Source organism: Coffea arabica, chromosome 7e, assembly GCF_036785885.1.
Source record: "Coffea arabica cultivar ET-39 chromosome 7e, Coffea Arabica ET-39 HiFi, whole genome shotgun sequence".
Classification (NCBI taxonomy): Eukaryota; Viridiplantae; Streptophyta; class Magnoliopsida; order Gentianales; family Rubiaceae; genus Coffea; species Coffea arabica.
This window is the reverse complement of record NC_092323.1, coordinates 13,273,077-13,292,214: the sequence shown is the minus strand read 5'-3', so window position 1 is coordinate 13,292,214 and position 19,138 is coordinate 13,273,077. Positions and strand designations below refer to the sequence as shown.

General features: G+C 34.8%; 1 protein-coding gene across 1 annotated transcript; it reads left to right on the top strand.

The window, feature by feature from the left end:
- Positions 1-5,907: 5,907 nt before the first annotated feature.
- Positions 5,908-7,555, top strand: LOC113700542 (F-box/kelch-repeat protein At3g23880-like). The gene is made up of 3 exons (XM_027221017.2): positions 5,908-6,946; positions 7,188-7,268; positions 7,518-7,555. The coding sequence occupies exons 1-3, from the start codon at positions 5,908-5,910 to the stop codon at positions 7,553-7,555; spliced, it is 1,158 nt and encodes a 385-aa protein (XP_027076818.2).
- The last annotated feature ends 11,583 nt before the right edge of the window (positions 7,556-19,138 follow it).

Genomic DNA, 19,138 nt, shown 5'->3' with positions numbered 1-19,138 from the left:
CATGAAGCCCAAAACATATAGCTGAGAGGGTCTTTATTGTCGGGTTCTTCTATCATGTACTCTAAAGGCACTTGAAAAGAGGTGACTTAGGGTTGTTGGTTGTCTCCAAAAGTTTAAAATTTCTTTTGTTCTAAAGTAACCGAATTCAGGGGTAGATGATGCTTGAAATTTGTAATGGTTCACCCCTATATGCTGTTTCAGTGCATCTTTATTCATGTTGTTTATCTTCTTCTTCTTGAATAAACTTTAGCCCTTCTTCTAAACTGGATTTCAGGTAGATTAAATGGAGTTCATCATTGCACATTGAAGTTATTGCTCACTTACCCCATGTTAAACAACAACATTCCTAGCTAGAAGCACTCCTAATTTCCTGATTGAACATAAAAAATATTCATTAGATTGAAAATTACAAATAAAACATCAATGTTGCTGATTTGACTGTCAAGCCACCATGCATCATGTTTCAAATTCCTTAGCTGTTACTTCTGATGTCATTACCTATGGAATAAGTGAAAGCCAATTAAGACGAGTAGTGGTTGGGAGCTAAAATATTGATGTTGTCGAGAACAAATGCTCAAATTTTTTTTCTCTGTTTGCGTTCAAGCATACACATTCATGGGGATATTTAATATGCACAGTCATCTGAAAATTCTTTTCCCCAAAATGATGGACATAACTGTTGAGAAAAGACAGATTAGCTGCGACAAAAAGGAGTAGTCTTGAGCAAGATTTCATCTATGTTTGATTAAGATTTTATTAGTATTTCAATAACTGTCCATCCCTAGTGTCAATTTAGAAGAAATTAATACTAATAGATGGTAAGAGACTTTTTAAGGACGTCTACTCCACTCCTTACATTTAGTCTAGTATTTTGTTTTCCTGAAAAGTAAGAATAAACCAGAAGAATGACTCAGAGCAAACGTTAATAGATGACAACATACAGGAGCTTAATTTTGAACTAGTGGCCTCTAATAAAATCCTTGTTTTTCCCTAATTGTTATAGAAAAAGAATCCTTCTTATAATTAGAAATTGAATTTGGAAACATATAGGAACTTAGTTTGCTTTTCCAATTGTAAATTGAATATGCCACTGGATATTTTGAAGTATTGTTAATTTCCAAAATTTAGTACAACCATATTTGGGTGAGAGTTTAATGTTGATAATAACCCCTCCACCTTCAAGCCCTACAACCGAAACCCGCATAAATCAGAGCAATTTCATCAGAATAGAACATTGGAAGCCATAGTTTGTCGAAAGTAAATATCACCTATGGATAAATATATTCCCCTTCGTCTCATAACTGAAATTTTGTCGAAGCTTCCTGTCAAATCATTGATGAAATTCAAATGTATTTCAAAATCATGACTTTCGTTAATTTTGAGTTCTCAATTCATCCGTGGAACGAAGTGGATGAGGGGCTTCCACAATTACCAATAATAGAAACCGGGTACGATTTTGTGACAATTTTTGGCTTTTGCGACCGATTGCTATGTTTTCGGGTAAGTGGATTTATTGAAAAATTTGATTACACATCGTGGAATCCATCGATAAGAAAGTACAATAAGTTGCCTGATTTAGGTCTTCCATCAAAACATTTGGTTTTTGGGGCCTGTGGGTTCGGATACAATTGTTGTAGCGACGATTACAAAGTTGCGGTAACATTTCGCTTCCTTTTTTGGACGAGCACAGGTGGTATCGGACTTAGAGTTTATAGCATGAAAACTGACACTTGGAAAAGGATTGCAGATTTCCTAGTGCTCCTTCATTTATGTCTCCTTCTGGTGTGCTTGTGAAGGGGAAGCTCCATCTTTTGGCCCACGACAATGTGGCTAGGATAATTGTTGTTTCTCTTGATTTAGCAACAGATCTATATAGGCTGTTTGAAGCACCGAATCATACCAATAATGATTATATGCAGGCAGGGTTAGGAGAAAGTGGATGGAGCCTTATGTTTTATCAAATTCCTTTCGGGTACGATTATCAACGTGCTATTGTTTGTTTTTTTTCAATAAAAGAAGTTTAGATAAATTCAATTTTGATCACCATTACAAATCAATGTTGACATAAAACATGTTTTCGGAACTATAGAACATTTATTGGAGAATTCTTCTTATAGATCACTCACTGCGGTTATCACATTGGTAGAATTTTTATGTTGATAGCATATATAATTCGTCGTTACTGGTTAAATCAACTTGTATTGGCGGGCTAGTGATCTACGGGCTATGATGGAAGATGACAAATCTTGGACTAAGTTGTTTACCATTTCAGATGACCCTTTGGGTCTGGTCTTCCCAAGGTACTCCCAATATCATCAGCTAAGGATGGACTCTCAATACTAGTAATGTGTCAAAGATTTGGCCTTCACCATTTCAGAGAAGGTCCATCTATTAAGCCTTTTAAGGAGTTCATGTTGAATATTAGGCCAAGAATTGAGAAGAATATTTGGAGACAAGGCTAGTTTCAATTGTTTCTTTTTTTCATTTCTTTTACTCGATCATATATTGTTTTGGAGTCAACAAGGTCAATTTATAATTGTAAATACATAATCATTCTAGATACATAGTTGTAAATTGTTGCTCATCCATGAACCCTGAATTTACTGCACAATACTAGTTCTACAAGATATTTTCCTTGTTGAAATTATGGGCATTGAGATCCTTGATTTGTGACCTAATGCAGACTTAAAAATCTGGTCATTGACTTTTTAACTGATCACAATTACATTAATTTATGAGGTTATATTTGATCTGTAGCCGTAGCATTTTGGATGGCAAGATAGTCAAAGTCTGGGTTGGCAATGGGAATCTGTCTTCGTGTTCCCATCAACCTATACCTCGGACTCAAAGACTTTCCAGCGTAATTAATCACTGGAATTTCCATTTAAAAATCTTATTGTGCCGGATATTTTCTCATCCTTGCTACTTTTCCCCTTACAGACAAGGTTTTCTGGACACTAGCATCTCTAGTGTTTGTTGAACTGGTTAATTCTTTTCTTTTCCCTTTCTCCACAAAGTTTGAATTAGTGAATTCATGAATTCAGACTTCCCAATCCATTCGAATCCAGGGTACAGTTAAATGCTTCATTGCTCTTGAGAACCATGTAGATAAGTAGTAGTGTTTACCATGATTTTGTCGTCCCATACAGCAAGATATAGATTTGACATGCAGGCAATAATTTGCTGAGAATAGAGCACATGATTCAATTGTTTTGCTACCACCTCCCACAATATATCAGCTTCTTGTCTCCCAACAGCTGCAGCATCATGTGGGCAAGTTTTGACCAGAAACTTTCTTGGTCTATTACAACTACTCCTACAATAGATATACCTAATGGGATTAACCTCTCGTTTGATACGTGGGAATGCCCAGAATATGTTTCCACCCAGAATGGTGGGGAAACAAATTTATTATTCTAGAGTTTAGTGGACAAGTTAGAATTGAATATTTACTCAGTTTTCAATGTTTAGTGTAATCAATAAATTAGATGTAAGAATGGAATATACTAAATACAAATTTGACTGGATTGCCCTAAATTCGTTTATAGGACATAATATGTCTTATTACTTTTTTATTTGTTTTATAATAGTATTTGTCTATTTACGTAAAATTTTGATATTTTTACTTCAAAAATAAATGAGGATTAATATCAAAATTCTTCAATTGTAATACTTGATTCATTTTAATATATAGATTTGTAAGTTAAAATTTTGCATTTACTAGCAATATAATTAGCATCGTAAAATATAAATTACATGAAGTCAAATAATTATAATTTATTTTCAATTTTTATAAGATTCAAAAGAAATTCTTGCACAATTGTTCAAAAGTCAAAGAATAAAGTATCTTAAAACAGTTGTTTCCTAGTATAAAAGAAAAAAATTATTTTAAATACAAGGAAAATTAATCATTATGAAAAATTACATTCAAATATTTATTGAACTTACAAATAGTCTTCAGATATTAGGATGCAATGTAGCAATTTATAGGGATAAATTTGACATCCTACTGTTTAAGCGTTCTAGAATAAAGGTGGAAAAACTTTTCTTAAGTTTTTTTCTTTTTGATAAATGGGATTTCAGAAAAAAAAAATGGAATAAACATTCCAGGGAAAAGGGCTTTCCAATTTAAATGAACCATACCAAATGTTTGAATGGAATGGACAAGTTGAAAAGACCTTTTCTCTTCAAGCCATTCTTACGTACCAGACGAGGGACAAGAAGAGAACAAAGGAATAGTTTCTGTTATAATTTTATGTGCTACATCCTTATTACACTAATTCTTTTAGATCAAAGATAAATTTTCTATACACTAACATATAATTAATATATATAAGATTTACTTTGATATCAAATGCTGGTCTACATCCACCCAATGAAAAATTACACCAAAAAGTACAAGAGTTACTCTAATTTGAAGAGTGTAATAGAGGTATAACACCCACTTGTGTAATAGAGGATCGATCCGCTGCCATCCAATTCCAAACCCTTTCATTCCGCAAGTGTTGAAGGATTGAAAAGACTCTCACACTTTCCTTTTCTTCTTCTTCACTGCCTCTTCCTTTCTAAACTGCAATTTTCTGAGTGAGCTGAGACTCGTGCTGCCATTTTCTGATGACCTTGTTAGTAAATTGGAGATGACCGTAGTTTTGTGATGCACTGAACAATACCTTAGCCTCTTAACTGTCGAAATTTATTCAAAACAATCTGTCTTCCTTAAGTGATAAAGGACTAGTTTCAGCGAATGTTAACAAAAATCATGATGCATATCAAAAGGTTGGGATATTTTATGGCACCGACAATTCAATTCGACAGGTATTTCATGTTGGTCTGCGTTTTGAAGATGATTCAAAATCATGACAAAAAAAATATATATATTTTAAAAAAAATAATGCATATTTTGCATGATTTGCAATTATTATTCCGCGTAAGGCAGAAACCAAGAAGTGGGTTTTTTTTTTTTAAACGGGAAAGGGTAAATATTCGAGACAAAAAAAAAAAAAGGGAATATGGACTAATGTGTAAGAGAACCTTCTGTAAAAAAGCAGGTTTTGTTATTGGTAGGATAGTAGTCAAGTAATTGCCACTTTTCCATTGAACAAAAACAAAATAAGTAGATCTTGTATTAGGATAACTTGTATTACCTGCTCTCCAAACGGATGTTTCAATCAATTGATATATAAATCATCTCTTTTAACTTCAACAAAAGTACATTTATCTCGCCAAAACCGTCTAAGGGCCCTCAACATGTACAATTGAAGTCCACTCTCAAACCATTTATTTCCTTTCCCTTCCTCTTTATGAGACTCGTAGTTTTCCTTAAAAAATAAAAAAATGGTACACATTACAAATAAAAAAAGTTTTTTGTGTAATAAATTTTCCAGGGCTCTTTTTTAAAAAGTTGAAATTCAATAAAAAAAAATGACTCAAAGCAAAAGGCAGTAAACTAAATGCAATCATAAATAAATAATAACTTAGTAGTTTTCCGTCAAAAAAATCTTTGTTTTTATCACTTACCATGAAAAACCAAATGCTTATCATAATTAAGAATTGAAGTTGGAAACTTCCGGTGACTTCTATTACCTTTCCAATTGTAAACTGAATATGCCAATAGATTTTGTACATTACTCACTACGTAGAGATACAAAACTTATAATACTACGTACACATGGCAAAGAAGAATAGAAGAGAAACACTGAGTATTATTAATTTCCAAAACTGACCAGATTTTGGACGACAATTGTATTTGTTGCTAACCCGTATACCTTCTTGGTAAGGAAACGGCCTCGACTACATACCCTTTTATTAACCGAGTCCAGCATAGATTTGAACATCTTCATGAAGTCACCTACAAAAAACTTGGAAAAATTACAGAACATTATTGCAAGCGATAAACAAACATTATTGATGGATAAGTATATTCCCCTTCATCTCATAACAGAGATTTTGTCAAAGCTACCGGTAAAATCACTGTTGAAATTCAGGTGTGTTTCAAAATCATGGCTTTCGGTAATTTGGAGCCCTCAATTCATCAAAGCTCATCTCAAAGACCATGCTTCCGAAGACAACCAGCGCCTCCTCATATTGGGCAACTTTGGCAGCTTCAAACATTGTTCTCTTAAGTCTTTAATGTACGGAGAGCCTAGTCCTCGTCTGATTACCCTTGACATCCCAATCCCGCTGCCTGATGAACGAAGCGGAAGAGGGGCGTCGTCGTTTACCGAGCATATAAGCTGGTATGGTCCTGTTCGTATTGTTGGCTGTTGTGATGGATTGATATGTATTTCCGTCACTCGAGCGAGTCAATCCGATTTTATATTGTGGAATCCATCAATAAGAAAATACAAGAAGTTGCCCAATTTAGGTCTTCCATCAACATCTCCCTTAAACAGGGTCTGGGGTTTTGGGTATGATAGTTTTAGTGACGATTATAAAGCAGTGATACTGGTAAAACAATGCTCGATTAATGGCGAAGGTTTGAGGGTTGAGACTAGAGTTTACAGCAGGAAAAGTGAAGCTTGGAGAAGGATTGCAGATTTTCCTAGTACTCCTCGGTATACATCCCCTTCATCTGGTGTGCTTGTGAACGGGAAGCTCCATTTTTTGGCCCATGAAAAAGTGCGTGGTAGAATTATTGTTTCACTTGATCTAGCGACGGAGACATATGGGGAGATGGAGGAACCGAATCATTACGAGAGTGATGTGTGCGTAACGTTGAGTGAAATTGAAGGGATCCTTTTGTATTTTATTAATCCTTTCCCCGGTCCTTTTGGAAGAGGTGGTGATCTGTGGGTAATGAAGGAATATGGAGGATCTTGGACTAAGGTGCTTACATTTCCACATGAACCTTCGGGTCCATTTTGCCCAAAGCTGCTTTCTGTATCAGCTGAGGGTGAATTGTTGATGCGAGAGTGTGATGGAATTGAGCTTTACAGTTCAAGAGAAGGTAAATCTTTCCGGCTCTTGAAGGAGATTTATAACGTGTTCGATGCTTATTGCTTTACTGAAAGCCTCGTTTTGCCGAGTACACATGACTCAAACTGCAATGACAACATGAAACCCACAAAATTCTGAGGGTCTCTATTGCCATAGCTGAGTTTTTTTTCCCATTAGTGTATTTTTATCCACGTTGTTTATTTGCCCATTCTTGAACAAACTTTAGTCCTTGTTCATGAACTGGATTTCAGGTAGATTAACTGGAGTTTATCATTGCACATTGAAGTTATTGCTGATTTACACATGTGAGTTTAATAGCAATGTTGCGAGAAGTAATCCAAACAAGTGATAATTATGACCGATTTCAATAGATATGTGTCCCGATTCAATACACAAAATCGTTGATTAGAGTAAAAGATACAAGATTGGTGATTTGACTGTCAATCTCACCGTCATATTTCAATTTCCATAGATGTTACTTGATCTCATTCCCTATGGAAGTGAAGTCAATTAAGCCGACATAGTTGTTGGTGGCTGAAAAACGAATGTTCAATACATACTTCGTTGTGCATGGGCTGCAGGTGATCTATGGGTTATGAAGGAATATGGAGAATCTTAGACTAAGGTGATCACTCTTGCACATGAACCTTTGATGATGTTTAGACGAAAGGTACTTTCTATATCAGCTGAGGTGAACTTCTAATACTAGCGTATCAAAAAATTGGACTTCACAATTTAAGAGAAAGTCACAATCTGTTAGGCTTTTCAAGGAGTTCAATAACGTCAGTGATGAATGTTGTCTCATTGAAAGCCGAGTACAGATGACAACATGAAGCCCGAAAGGGCCAAAACAAATAGTTGAGTCTTCTTTCCGGTTTTAATATCCTTAATAGCAGTGGTAGTTACAAGAAAGTGGGGCTAAATGAGAATTGTAGTTTTTGTTCAACTCTATGCAAACTCTTTCTCATAATAGAGGTTGTGTAGCTCACGTACTTGTTTTTGTCCACGACTAAAAGAGCTAAAACAAATTGAGTGGGCCCAACAAATATTTTGATCGTCAGTCAAACTTCAATCCAAATATTTTGTTTGGATTGGCATGATTTCAGATAAAATAATTTGTTTCATAAATTTCAATCACCTTTTTATCTCATATACATCACATCATAAAAAGTGCTACAGTAATTATTTCAAATAAATCATCCAAATAAACTCCTATCCTATCCGGTGTTTTTAGAAGTAGTCCTAACAGTGTTGTTAGCAAGCCTCAAGGACATTTTCTATTCAGGACTCTGATCAATGGCGTCAAAGGACTTGTGGGATGGCCCAGGCATCTCCTAGTAAGAGTTATCTGGCAAAAAGATTCACCATGCTTCTTGCTGCTTTTAGGTGTAGTTGCTTTCGATTCAAATTTAGTTCAACTTCATGTGACATCCAAGATGTTTTGCTATTGGAGCTGCTATCTATTGTATGCTAAAGTATTGTCAGCATGACTTGAAGAGTGAAAAAACTCTTGTTCTTAAAAATCTTTCTAATTTTGTGGTTGGGATTGAGACCTCTGTTCAACCACCCTGGAATGCAACGTTCACCATTTTGATCTTGATAACATCCTGTGCTCTTGTGTTTCTTTGTTGTTAGATTCCACCTGTTTTAGTACTAGTTCCGATAAGATATTTTCCTCGTTAAAATTATTGGCATGGAGATCCTTGATTTGTTACCTGATGCAGACTTGCAGATGTGAAGTCAAAGATCCTTTTGACACAATTACAATAATATTTTAGCAGGGAAATGTTTGATCAAAAGCTGTAGTAGCTTCCATGGCAAGATAGTCAAAGTTTGGGTTGGCAACAGGAGTCTGTCTCTGTGTTCCCACCAACCTATACCTCGGACTTAAAAGACTCTCCACCATAACTAATCAGCTGGCATTTCCACTGAAAAATAGACTTTTTCCTTTGTAGACCACGGTTTGTGCACTAGTTTCTCTAGTGTTTGTTGAACTAGTTGATTCTTTTTTCCCCTTTCTCCGCAAAGTTTGAATTAGTTAATTCATGAATTCAGACTTCCAAATCAATTTGAATCCAAGTAAACTTAGACAGTTAATTGCTCTTCAGAAGCATGTGAATAAGTAGTGGTAAGGACCAAGATTTTATCGTCCTATACAGCAGAGATACAGGTTTGACATGCAAGCAATAATTTGCTGAGAATAGTTCACATGATTGGAATATTTTACTACCAACTCCCACTAAATATCACATTCTGGTCTCATTACAGCTGCACCATCATGTGAGCAAGTTTTGACCAGATACCCTTTATGGTTTATTACAATTTACAGCTACTTTTGCTTATATGTATGTAAAGGGATCAAATAGATTTCTTGATCATTCCAATACCTAATTGGATTAAGCCTGAGAAAACAGGAAAAAGCCTCTTACTCTTCCCCTTTCTTCTTCTCGACTCTCTCTCCCTTTTAAACAGTTTTTGTTAGAGAGTGCTGAGATATTTCGTGTGCCACTTCCAAGTGATAATTCAGCTGGTCGTTTACAAGGGTTGGCATGGAGGATCCTGATACCATATGAATAGAGGTACGCCTCAATGCATTTTCTTAGAATATTGCAAAATCATCCAATGAATGCATTGCAAGCTTAAAGTAGAGAAACATCTCTGATGTCAGTAGTTTAGTTAGTTGATATGGCAAGCAGTATTTGGCTTTTTAATTGTTGAAGTTAATTCTAAAGGAATGTGTCTGTTTTGGCATTGAATTCTGGTTGACATAGTTTTTATTTTCTTTTTCTGAATGATACTGAAAGTATCCAATCCAATATCTTTTGCCTCTTCACATTATAGTACCTAAGTGACTTTGCCAACAGAGAAATTTCTAAACAATATTGATATGCCCTTTCATCTTTTCACTTCAAAAGATGAAGTTTAACATACTAATCACAAGGGCAAGGTTATGGGAGGTGTTCCATATATAATTGGTTGCGGTCAATCTCATGATTTGAAAGCTCCATCGTGTTTTGTATGACATGAGAAGTGGTTTTCAAATCTGTGCAAATGCCAATGTGCATAAAATTAAATGTGCCTATAGAAGGGAGAGTTTTTCAATCATCGGGGCACTGTCTAAGATTAGGGTCTTAGTATTATTCACATACTCGATTCCAAAATTATCTCTACAAAGCATATTAACCAGTGTTTTGAAAATCAGACCAGATCAATTGGTTCAACTGGTTGAAACGCGAACGACTTCATGCCTCTGATTTGTTTCAATATTTAATTCTGAACCTATCAAACTTGGTGTAAAATCTGTTGGATCGGTAAAACCTGAAAGTTCAACTAGAGTTCACTAAGGTTTTTACTTTTTAAAACAAGTATTTCATCTTTATTCAAATTTTTTAATACTAAATGAATAAAAAATTATCAAACCTCAGAATTGAGATTGTATTATCGAAATGAAAGGTCAGTTCACTTCCTGGTCTAGATTTATAAACATTTATGTTAACTAGTAAGACCTATCAATATCCCAAACTTTTATAACAATTTAAGTGTGAATAGGTTTTTTTTTTTTTTTTTTTTTTTACCGAAACGTTAGAACTTGTATTGAAATTAAAGCAAGCTATACAACTTGAGCAACGGCTCATACGGAGCTTTATAATTGTGTCATTCGACACTAAGGACTTACAATTGTGAATAGGTGTTACATGGGTGATCAAATCAGCAAAACATGTGAGAAACCCGTGCAAAGATCGTACGAAGTAGGATCTAGTATTTTTTTCTTTTCTTCGTTTTTTTGTACATTTTCTAACAGTACCCCTAATACCATATTACATATATTCATGTCTCATGATGTACCATGACCACCTATTATTTTATTAATTAATAACTTGACAACTTTTCTTAAAAAGTAGTGATGGTAATGAGTAGGGTACCCTATAAATTAAAACCCTCTTACCAAATCCTTATCCGTTTAAATAAGTTTTTAATTTTATTAAACTTTATGGAGTAACTGTATAGGTTTAATTATTGTTCATTACCAAACCTGCATATATACTCTCTCGAGTTGGACTAATCATATGCTACTCTCTACCTGCTACTTAGACTTGTCGTATCGATCAAAGAACCAAAATATATGCTTTTAAATAGTTCAAAAAGTATGGAAACCAAATCTTGTTAAACTATTCTGTTAGAATATAAACATTGGCTAAAACCGTGGTTTAACAGTTTTATAAATTGCATACAACTTAGAAAAAAAGCACTTCAAAGATCGTGTCCAAATAGTCAAAATAAAATTAAAAACAAAATGATAAAATATTAATCCCTTCAAAAGATAAAATGGCCTTAGGTATCAGGGATTTTTAGGGGTTTCTTATCAAATTCTATTGAGTTATTCATTAGTCATCCCTTATAAATATTAAACCCTAATAGATAATCAATCCATTGTACACTCAGACTAATGATATGATCAAGGGCCTGTTGATTTCGAATTTTTACCCAACTCATTACTTAAAAGAGAAATTCGGCCTTATAGCCGGGCAAGTTGTTTTGTAGACTCAATTAGATTACATTGAACCAGACCCAAATCAGAGAGTTGGTAAAGCCTAAAACAAAGCTGTAAGAAGTGAGTGTATAACTTATAAAAACCCTACTTCTTGTTGTTTACCCATGTGCCATAACAATGCCTTTGATTACAAACCCTAAAAATCGAGTCCCGCCTACAAAATCATCAGAATAGAGCATTGGAAGCCATAGTTTCAATCTGAGGTCCAAACCAAATATCATTTATGAATAAATACATTCCCCTCCATCTCATAACTGAGATTTTGTTAAAGCTTCCAGTGAAATCATTGTTGAAATTCAAGTGTACTTTGAAATCATGGCTTTCAGTAATCTCGAGTCGTCAATTCATCAAATCACATTTGGAAAATCATGCTTGGCTAAAAAACCAACGCCTCCTCATGTTAGATGACTATGAAACTCTCAAAACATTGCTCTCTCAACTCCTTAGCGGAAGGACAGGATGACCCTCATGTGATTGACCTTGATATCCCAATGCCACCAGAGGAACAAAGGGGGCTAGCTAGAGGCCTCTACATTTACCAATGATAGAAACTTGTATCGTTTTATTAGAGTGTTGTAGGCTGTTGAACACGAGATGTATGGAGAGTTGGAAGCACCGAATAATATCGACAACGATTTGCAGGAAACTTTAGGAGAAATTGGAGGCAATCTTTTGTTTCAAAACATTCTTTCGAACAATGATTATTTAGGGGCTGCTGTATCGATTATGAAGGAATAGTGAGAGAATCTTGAACTACATTGATTACTGTTCTGCTTGAACCTTCAACTGTGCAAGTGCCAAGGATATCATGTATAACAGCTAATAGTGCACTTCTATTACTAGGGCCTAGAGGAATTAAACTTTACAATATAAGAATAGATCAACTCATTTCCACTTTTGTGGACTCCAACATCAATAGCATCCGTGTGATGCTGGTTGTTTTGTTAGCCTTGCCGAGTTCAAATGACGCGAAATACAATGACGACCTGAAGCCCAAAACAGATGACTGAACAACCTGTTGTTTATAACCAGGGATTCCATAGTTGAGTTTTTCTTGTGTGTCCTTATTTACGTTTGTTTTTGGCTTATTCTTCAATGAACTTTCCCAACGTTTATTGCCTCTCTATCTTGAGTTTAACAGCGATCTTTTGAGAAGTAATACTTTGTCTGTCCTGATTAGATACACTAAGTTGTTCATTAGTTTGAGGAGTTCAACTAATAAAACATCAATGTTGGTTTTTTGACTGTCAAGCTCACCATCATCTATCAGTTTCTTTAGCTGCTATTTCTGATGTGATTGCCTATGGAAGTGAAGCCAAGATGACGTACGTAGTAATTGGTGGCGAAAATATTGATTTGGTAGAGGACAAATGTTCAATTTTTGCTTCTTTGTTTATGTTCAAGCATATACATTCATCAATTTACCTGATATTTAATATACAGTGCTGCTTTCTCAGGTCATTGAAATTATCCTTTTCCCCAAATGATGGACATAACTATAGAGAAAAAATAGATTGGTGGTGATAACACAAAAGAGTAGTCTTGAACAAGATTTCACCTGCTTTTGGTTAAGCTTTTAACATTAGTGCATAATTGTATGCAGAAAGGAGAAGTTTGATCAGTGATCGAGTTAGAAAGAGCCAGGGAAAAAAGGAAAGAGAAAAAAATCTGTGCAGATTGAAATGGTCATCCCCAAAAAGTAAGATCAAAGTACCCTATCTTTGGTCTATTGATTTTTTTTCCCCATTTTTACCGTTACCAGCTCCCATATTACATTTGACGTGCCATGACTACGAATGATTTATTAATCAATAAATAACCATCCTTAAAACTTAAAAAAAGAAGTTCATCCCTGTTATTACTAGCTAGATAAAATAATCCACTCTTTGGTATAAACCCTTTTTTTGTCCACATATTGTGACAATACCTTTTCTGGTCAAAGCATATTGTGACAATAGTGCCATTGTATTAGGGGCGTTCATCAGCCGGTAACTGATAATTCGATAAAAAAATGTTGGTTTTTTTTATTTTTATGTTTTTCAACAAGTTCGTTCAACATCTAGTTACCGTCCAAATTTTTATTTGGTAATTGGATTTCGATTGAATAATTAGTATTTTGGTAAAATATACTTTCGTTTTCTAACATAGATTAGTTAATTATATTTAATATGTAATTAATAATATAAGAGTTATTAATACATTAATTAATATGCTTTTAAAGTCACATATTTGTGTATAAGCATAAATTATAACTTATAACACTATTGACTAATACATTAATACGTAATATGATGTATTAGTAGGCATGAAATATATCAACTATTTAATTAAATCATGAAATTCGATAATTCAGTTGGTAATAAAAAATTCAAAAATCAAATTTCAGTATCCATTCCCAAATTTTAAGATTGGATCAAGATCTAATTTTCGATCTAAATTAGATTGACCGATTATCCGGGTTTTTTTTTTTTCCCGAAATGTGAAGACCCCTACATTGTATGCATGCACATGACAACCCATGAGTCCATGGCCACGCAATATTTAGAAATTAATAACTTGATGATCCACCCTTCATCGGGAAGTTCGGTCTTGTGGCCTTGCATGAAAAAGTCTGTTGTTTTGTGCAATTCGAGAGATGATATTGAGCCTGGCCGAGATCCTAGAGCTGTACAAGTCCAAAATGAGTCCAGTATTGAAAGACCCACTCGTGATATGTTGGCTTCCCAGAAATGTCTGGCTCCATTGATCAGCTCTGTTTTGGCCAAACCACAAAACAATATATATATATATATATTTTTTGGGGACAACCACGCAGCAATGAAGTATGGGTCAAAAATTGTTTGTAAGAGTTGTCTAATAAAATTTCCGGTTACAATTACTTCATTAATTGGGAATTTTTTTAAAATTAATTTTCAATAGGAAGTGGTAAAATTTAAAAAGCAGAAAGGGAATGGGAATTTGACCACTAATATCATTAATTGGGGTTTTGAATGTTAGTTTTTGCTCTCTTGAAAAGTGAGATTGAATCGGAAAAAAGATTCAGAGCAAAGGGCAATAAATGAATAAACTATTGAAACACCTCTAATCATGTCCTTGTTTTTGCATATTTGTTACATAAAGTCAATCAGTAAGAATTGAACTTGGGAAAAGTTGTAGTGACTTTTTTTTTTTTTTTCCTTTCCAATTGCAAAATTGAATATGCCACCAGTGTTTTTAACATTCATATTTGAGATACAGTAAGTGAGAATAGAATACAAATAGTTTCCTAAACTTATCACAAATCTTGAAACAGATAGGTGTCAAACTCCAACAAAGTGACCTATTAATAAATGAATTTGGGCACGTAAATAAATACTTTAATTGGGTCTAAACGGGTGACACAATTAAATCCATTTAATTTAGGTGCACAGGATGGCTAATATTGCTGCTCACACTCTTGCTAGATATGCAAGAAATGTTAGTTGTCAAGGGGTAATGGTGTGCTTCACCTGATTTTCTTCAGCCCACTTTACTGGCTGACTTTCCAAATATGTATTAATAAAATGGTTTTTTTTTTATTTCCATCAAAACAATTAGTGGATGTTAATTGGGAGAATTTGAATCACCCATTTAGGCCTAAGTAAAATTAGTTGCAGATTCAAATCTAGGTGCATTTGGATCATATATCCACCAACAACATATTTCTTCTTTTCGTTGTTTTTAAATTTTTTTGCGTATTTTTTCTTCTTCTTCTACTCTCTTTTCCAAAAGTTTAGCTAACTCTTTAATTTTCTGTGTTGATTGACTTGTCGTGTTAATATCCAAGCCACTGCCAAAATTCTTGCAAGAGTAAATAACTAGTCATGGTTACCTTTTTTTATGTTATTTGTGCAAATTTTGTTTGTTTTTCATTTTCCTTGTTCCTTTTTTGTTTGGATAAAAAAATTTAGTATTTTATAACTTGGGTATCATTTTAGTATTCTGATTATACTGGTACATTGCTAAACAAGCGGTGAGGGAAAAAAAAGTAAAATTTAAATGGGTGATAAAGGGGTAATTGAATGCTTTACGCCTATTCAAGACGCGAAGTCTTTTGTGACTAGGACTATCCATTCTAATTCATGCGTTGACCCAATTACATCCACCATCTAATTATGGCTTACTCAACTCACCTCAAATCACTCATTTTGGCAGCTTGTTGATAAATTCTCCCCCTACTATAAACCCTATAAGCCAATCCTGCATGGATATGAACATTTTCACGAAGACATCTACAAAATCATCCAATAGTGTATATTGGAGGTAATAGTTTCAATCCAAGGTCCAAGCCAAGAATCAAGTATGGCTACTTTCATCCCCTCCATCTTATAACTGAAATTTTGTTTATGCCTCTAGTCAACTCGCTGTTGAAATTCAAGCGTGTTTCCAAGTTATGGCTTTCATAAATGTCAAGCCCTCAATTCATCAAAGCACATCTCAAATTCCATAATTCCCTAGACAACCAATGCCTTCCCATGGTGGGTGACAATTGCAGCTTCAAACATTGTTCTCTTAACTATTTAATGGATGGACAATATTGATAGGGAGAAATACCTGAGCCTAATATGTTGGACTCTTATTTACATATTAACTGTTCTTTTCCCATCTCTCGAACCAATGTGGGACATGACCATTTACTCATGAATCTAACAAATCTCCCCTTTCATGAGTAACCCCTACATTAAACCCAAATTTACAAATCCTTCTTTGAACCCACTTTCATACTCAACGCAAGCCCACCTTATCATCTAAGATCACCTCATCGGATCCTTGCCAAACCCATGACGCACCTGGTCCAACACCAACTAAATTCCTTGGCATTTTGGTTTACCACCAAGAAGAGAATTTTTCACTGGTCCAATACTGAAAAGAATCCACTTGTCCATGAGTAACCCAGTCTCGCAACCTGAAGTTCTGATATCTATTTGATAGGGAGAAATACCTCAAGAGAGTCTACCAAAGAGTCCAATATGTAAGTCAGGAATCCAATTTTGACCCAAAAACTTAAGCCATTAGGTTTTGGGCCCTTACTTACATATTTACTGCTCTTTCTCTATCTCATGGACCAATGTAGCACATGACCCTTTACTCATGAATCTAATAAATATGCTAATTATTATGTAATTAGCCTCAATCTCCCAATTTTGTACTACTTTGCATCAATTGTTGGCAATTATGATGGATTGATTTGTTTGTTAATTAAGCAAGCTGATCAACAGTATTTCTTGTTGTGGAATCCATCAATAAGAAAATACAAGGGGTTACCTGATTTGGACATTCCATGACTAGCATGTTCCAACGGTTTTGGTTATGATGATTATAGTGACGATTATAAAGTAGTGGCAATACATACTCGCAAACACGGCAGGTATGAGGCTAGTATTTACAGCACGCAAATTGAATCTTGGAGGAGGATTGCGGATTTTCCTAGTGCTCCTTCATGGGGATGTTACTCTGCTGTCGTGGTAATGGGGAAACTCCATTTTTTGGCCAGCAATAAAATCCATGGTAGATTTATTTTTTCTGTTGATTTAGCGACAGAGATGTACCGAGAGTTAGCAGAACCGAATCACAACAAGATTGTAGCCAATTAAGTTGCAACGTTAGGATGAATTCAAGAGAACCTTTCGCTTTATAAATTTCCCTCTGCTGATTCTCCACAAGCTGGTGATCTTTGGGTTATGAAGGAATATGGAGAATCTTGGACTAAAGTGATTACCGCTGAACATGAACCTTCATGTCAGTATTTGCCAAGGGTATTGTCTATATCGGCCAATCGTGAAATTCTAATGCTAGTATATTCCCAAACTTGACTTTACAATCCCAGAAAAGATCAACCTGCTAGGATTTTTGACGAGTTCAATAACATCATTAAAGATTTAAAGCTAGTTGTTTTGTTGAAAGCCAAGTTTTGGCAGGGTACAAGTGATGAGAACGTGAAGCCCACAACTGAAAACTAATAGGGTATTTATCCCTAGGGTTGAGTTTTTCTTATGCATCCTTATCGATGTTTGTTGTTTGCTTATTCTTGACTAAACTTATCCTTTGTTAAAACTAGATTTCATGTAGATAACTTCGAGTTTTTTGTCGTCCCAAAGTTTAATAGCAATCTTTTGAGAAGTACTCCTAATACAACTGATAATTAGAATCGATTTGAAGCAGTCACTAGATATTTGTTCTGATCATATATACTAACATTTTCATTAATTAGTTTGATGAATACAACTAATAAAACATCAATATTGGTGATTTGACAGTCAAGCTCATACTCATCTTCCAACTTCCTTAGCTGTTATATCTGATGTCATTGCCTATGGAAGTGAAGCCAAGACGACGTAGTAGTTGGTAGCTAAAATATTGATTTAGTAGAGTACAAATGTCCAATAATTACATCTTTGTTTATGTTCGACAATACAGATTCATCTTATACCTGATATTTAATATGCAATGACACTCTCTCAAGTCTCAAGTCATTAAAAAATTCCTTTTCCCATAATGATGGACATAACTGTTGAGAAAAAAATAAATTGGCGGTGATAACAAAAAGTAGTAGTCTTGAACAAGCTGAGTTCACCTTCTAGATTAAGCTTTTTAAGGATGGTAAAAATGGTAATCAAAGGTAAAAATGTCGTTAAAACTTTTTAAGGTTGCCCACTTCACTCTTTAGGAAAAGAAATAACGATGATCGATGGTGGCACTTAGGTGAAGACCAATGAGCATCCAGTTCTAAGTCTTGTAGTAGAAAGGGAGCCTTTTTACACGTAATTCTCGTTGAAACGGTAAAGATATGATGAAATTAGCACGGATTTTCTTGACCCTACACACTAATTTATGTCATTGTATGAGGGTTGCTGGGATCAAGATTGTTAAACAAAGTTGAAGTTGGTAAAGGTTGCATCTTTGTAAATACGTTTCACGTGTAGAGGACGTAATAGCACGTATAATCCTTATAATGTTGTAGTAGCATCGAATTATCTGTTATATGGTGTGTTAACTGCTATGAATTGCTCTAATATTTGTTTAGGGATGCCACTAGCCATTGTTAATCTTTCTCAGGAGTTGATAACAATGCTTAGAGGGTAACCGTCATTATCATGTATTTAAGAGAAGGAAGCTACAAACCTCACTAATCAATATATCTGTAAGTTGATTTCAGCGTCATTTGACGAAGCTTTCAAATAATGGAAAGAGATGAAGTGTTGTTTGTCTTCTTGTTTTTGTTTTCTAGACCATTACAGTTGAGTTGTATATTATTGATAGTCTCCAGGTTCCCACAAGAGAAGGCAATAGAATATGAAGGAAGATATTCAGGACCACTAGCTACCCCAAGCCATAACATTATCCCAACTCCCCAAGTCATCATTGTTTATAGATACCCTAACCCTTAAGGCAGTTATCCCTGAAAGTATATTGCATCAGCACATCAAGAAAAAGGGAGAGTTTTCTGTCAAACAGGAAAAATAGGTCAACAAAGTCCGTTTAACAACCAGGTTTCTTGAAGGAATGCATCAGACCTGTTTCAATAACCCCATCAGACCTTTGTCGGGATCGATTCTCATGACATAAAAATTGACATTGAATTGGAAGGTCCTTGTAACAATATTGTACGTTACCATTACCTCAAAGGGCTCA

Excerpts from the sequence above, each read along its gene's own strand:
- LOC113700542 (XM_027221017.2), top strand. The coding sequence starts at position 5,908 with ATGGATAAGTATATTCCCCTTCATCTCATAACAGAGATTTTGTCAAAG. Across the intron at positions 6,947-7,187 it reads GCTTTACAGTTCAAGAGAAG|GTAGATTAACTGGAGTTTAT; the intron begins GTAAATCTTTCC and ends ACTGGATTTCAG. Across the intron at positions 7,269-7,517 it reads TAATAGCAATGTTGCGAGAA|GTGATCTATGGGTTATGAAG; the intron begins GTAATCCAAACA and ends CATGGGCTGCAG.